General features: G+C 35.1%; 1 protein-coding gene across 1 annotated transcript; it reads right to left on the reverse strand.

Annotated features, from left to right (window-relative positions):
- Positions 1-2,173: 2,173 nt before the first annotated feature.
- LOC112098039 (probable disease resistance protein At1g62630) lies at positions 2,174-2,659 on the reverse strand. Its single transcript, XM_024183639.1, has one exon. The coding sequence runs from the start codon at positions 2,657-2,659 to the stop codon at positions 2,174-2,176; it is 486 nt and encodes a 161-aa protein (XP_024039407.1).
- Between the last annotated feature and the right edge of the window lie 586 nt (positions 2,660-3,245).

Genomic DNA, 3,245 nt, shown 5'->3' on the forward strand with positions numbered 1-3,245 from the left:
GTTATTCAAATTTCAGATTCAATTTTAAACTTTTGATATGTGCATTGAAAGCTTAGACTTGTTTAAGAAATTATTAATAGACACATGTTTTATTAGTGTCATCTTTGGATGATAGTGAGGATCATGTGTCTATTAATAATTCTTGAATTGTCCAGGCTTGGACAGTTTTGGAATGCATAGTTCTCTCTGGTAGCTAGTGGCTGAAGTTTTTGTCCCACGTAAAAATGGGTTTTTCGGTAGCTGCTCCTCGTGTTCTCTGAGTACGTACTAGGTGAATGGGTGTCATGTGTTTGTTTTGGCAAAACACATAAACACTTATATAGGTATGTCTAGTGCTTGGAGAGCTATCATTTCATAAGAGAGTGTATTGCAAGAAAAGAAGTGCAAATCAAGTATGTAAAATCACAAGATCAAGCAGCTGATAGCTTCACTAAGCCACTCAAGCAAGAAGACTTTGTAAGATTCAGAAGTTTGCTTGGTGTCACAGGATCAAGTTTAAGGGGAGATGTTGGATCATAAACTTGATCCAAGATGAATAAATCAAGCCCAACTCATGGAAGGTTCCATGAGTATGTATGGTTGGTGAGGTTTGAATTATTTGTGTTAGGTGTGTTAGGTGTGGTTGGTGAAGTAGGTGAGTGGTAGGTTTTAATGGATGGTGAGAATTTGTTTATTAGTTGAATAAATGAATGGTTGTGATTAGTTTTTTTCATGTATAAATACCCCCTCTCCCCTTTGGTTTAAACATCAAGTGAAGTAGCAAAATCTCTAAGGTGTAGAGAGTGAAAAATAAGAGTTGTAATTGGTGAGGAGTGTTGTTGAAGAAATAAAATAGTGTGTTTTATGTGAGTTTTATTTATTAATTCTCCAACATGTAATTGGTGATGATTTTGCTGAGCTGACCTTGGTTTTGAGCTTGTAATTTTGTTTGTAAATGGAGTGCTTTCTCCAATGTTGGTTTATAAAAATGTTTCAGGACTTGCCGACCTAATTTTTGTTTCTGCTAGGTTACAGGCTTTATATAGCTGTAATTGATAGCCAAGTGAAGTTCTCAGCACTTGGCGAGGATATTTCTTTACAGAAGTATTGGAAACTATTTTTTACATTAATTATTGTTGTCTATATACTTTGATTTTCACATCTTTTTCTCTGATTCTTGTGGCTTTGCTTGCTTTCATATATGTAAATTCTAATGAAATTAACCATAAAATTGTAAAATGATCTTTTTATCATATTGCAAAACTGTGCACACACGAAAATATTCTTGTTTAGTAGTACAAATGAAAAACTAAAATGATTTATTTAACTAATATTTGAGCGCATTAAAAGGAGATAGTCATGGACAAGTGTTGGGTTGGTTTGCCAAATAGATATCCAAGTCATATACTGATGGGGTTGAAAAATTTATAAATTTTGCATTTTAGAATGTTGTTGCTGGTACAAGAATTTATTGTCCTTTTAAGAAGTGTTATAATCTATATTTCGTTATGAGGGAAGTGGCTGATGATGATATGGTTGGAATGATACACTGCATCACATAATCAAATGTTCAAGTTACACTCAACATTGTTATGGACTATCAGTGACATGAGTGAACTAGACTGAGAATACCTTCAGTTATTGAGCTAAGAAGCCAGCTGAGTAATGTTTGATCTTGAGATCTCCAAATTGTGTATTCAGGATTCTCGATCTGTTGAGAAGATCCAGCAGCTCCAGCAGTTGTTGCAGCAAAGCTTGATGATGCTATAAATCGATTTGGTGCAATCTTTTCTCCATTAATGTATCCTTCAAGTCGATTTCCTCTAATGGAGGCCAGGACTTGATTTTTCCAAAGCATGTAGTTAGATCTATCTAATTTGATTGGTGTGATGAAAGAAAAAGTTGTTTGATTTGCAGCTACTGTATTTTGATTGTTTGTGATTGCCATGATTGGCTCTGATACCATGAAGAAATTGTAAAAATGAATAAATGCTGTTGTTTGGCAGCTGAGAAAATACAGAGGAAAATTTTATTTCATTAATGAAACTGATATTTTGTACATAACAACAATCACGAACATGTAGCTATTTATACATGCTTATGTTCACTAACTAGTTGCTCACTAACTAATTATTAATCACAAGCTCACTCAGCTAATTAATAACCAAACACAGAGTGTGCATTGTGAAGTTAGTTAGGCTGGTAACTGCTGCTGACGTGGATCTTCTGACGTGGCACTAATGACAGCTGGTAACTTGACATGCTGATTCTTCTTCTTCACTTCTGCATAATGACATATCTTCACACCAGTCAAGAAGTTATTTTCAGATCCCATACTTAACAAGACATTACAATCCCTTGCTGTTAATAATAATTTGCATCCTCTATGATCATCGCCAAAAGGAATTCCAACAGTCTCTAAATCAAGATATTTCCAGATGTTATCCAGAATCACAAGGATCATCTTCTCTTTCTTCAATCGTTCATAAAGTCTACTAGCTCTTCTAGATTCAGCCTCCTCGGAAAACTCCAGACCTAGTTTCTCTGCAATTTCCCCATGAATCTTTTTTATGTCTGGAGTTTGGGATACCTCTGAAAAAACCACCTGATCAAAGAGTTTCTCTTCACTGGCTTGCCTTGCAAACTCCTTCACCAGTGTTGTCTTTCCAATGCCGCCCATGCCGTATACCCCAACGATGTTGACATTGACATCAGTCAATGCATCTTGTATAGACTTCAGAGTAGAAAGTCTTGATTTAAAGGCCTCGTAACCTTTGTTAGACTTTAGCCATACCTCCTCCGCAATGGTACGGTAGAAAATTCTATCATCAAATCTCCTAGCTTCTGATGAGATATAATTAGTAATCTAGTAAATTGAGCAAGAAGTTTGAAGGGTTATTTGGTTTGTTTTTCAACGTGAAGTAAAGGGTAAAATTGATGTTTGCAATGTGGCTTTGGAAATGTAAAGCATGATTAATGTAATCTCCAGAGTTGTCTATAATGCATATAAATATAGAACTCTGGTTGTATGAAAAGGAAGAGAGAAACGAAAAAATGAATTAAGCAATAAAGTTTCAGAAATTTCCAGCAAAATACTCTGTTCTTAAATAAAAAAATTTCTGCACTTCCGCTTGCACCCAACAAATTTGGTATCAGAGCTTTTCAAAACACCCTCAAAATGACATCAAATACCCTACCCACATTATTTTCATATGCTCCCAGTCAAGTTCCAATATTTGAAGGGGTACATTATGAATATTGGAGTA

This window comes from Citrus clementina, unplaced genomic scaffold (assembly GCF_000493195.1).
Source record: "Citrus clementina cultivar Clemenules unplaced genomic scaffold, Citrus_clementina_v1.0 scaffold_5, whole genome shotgun sequence".
Taxonomy (NCBI): domain Eukaryota; kingdom Viridiplantae; phylum Streptophyta; class Magnoliopsida; order Sapindales; family Rutaceae; genus Citrus; species Citrus x clementina.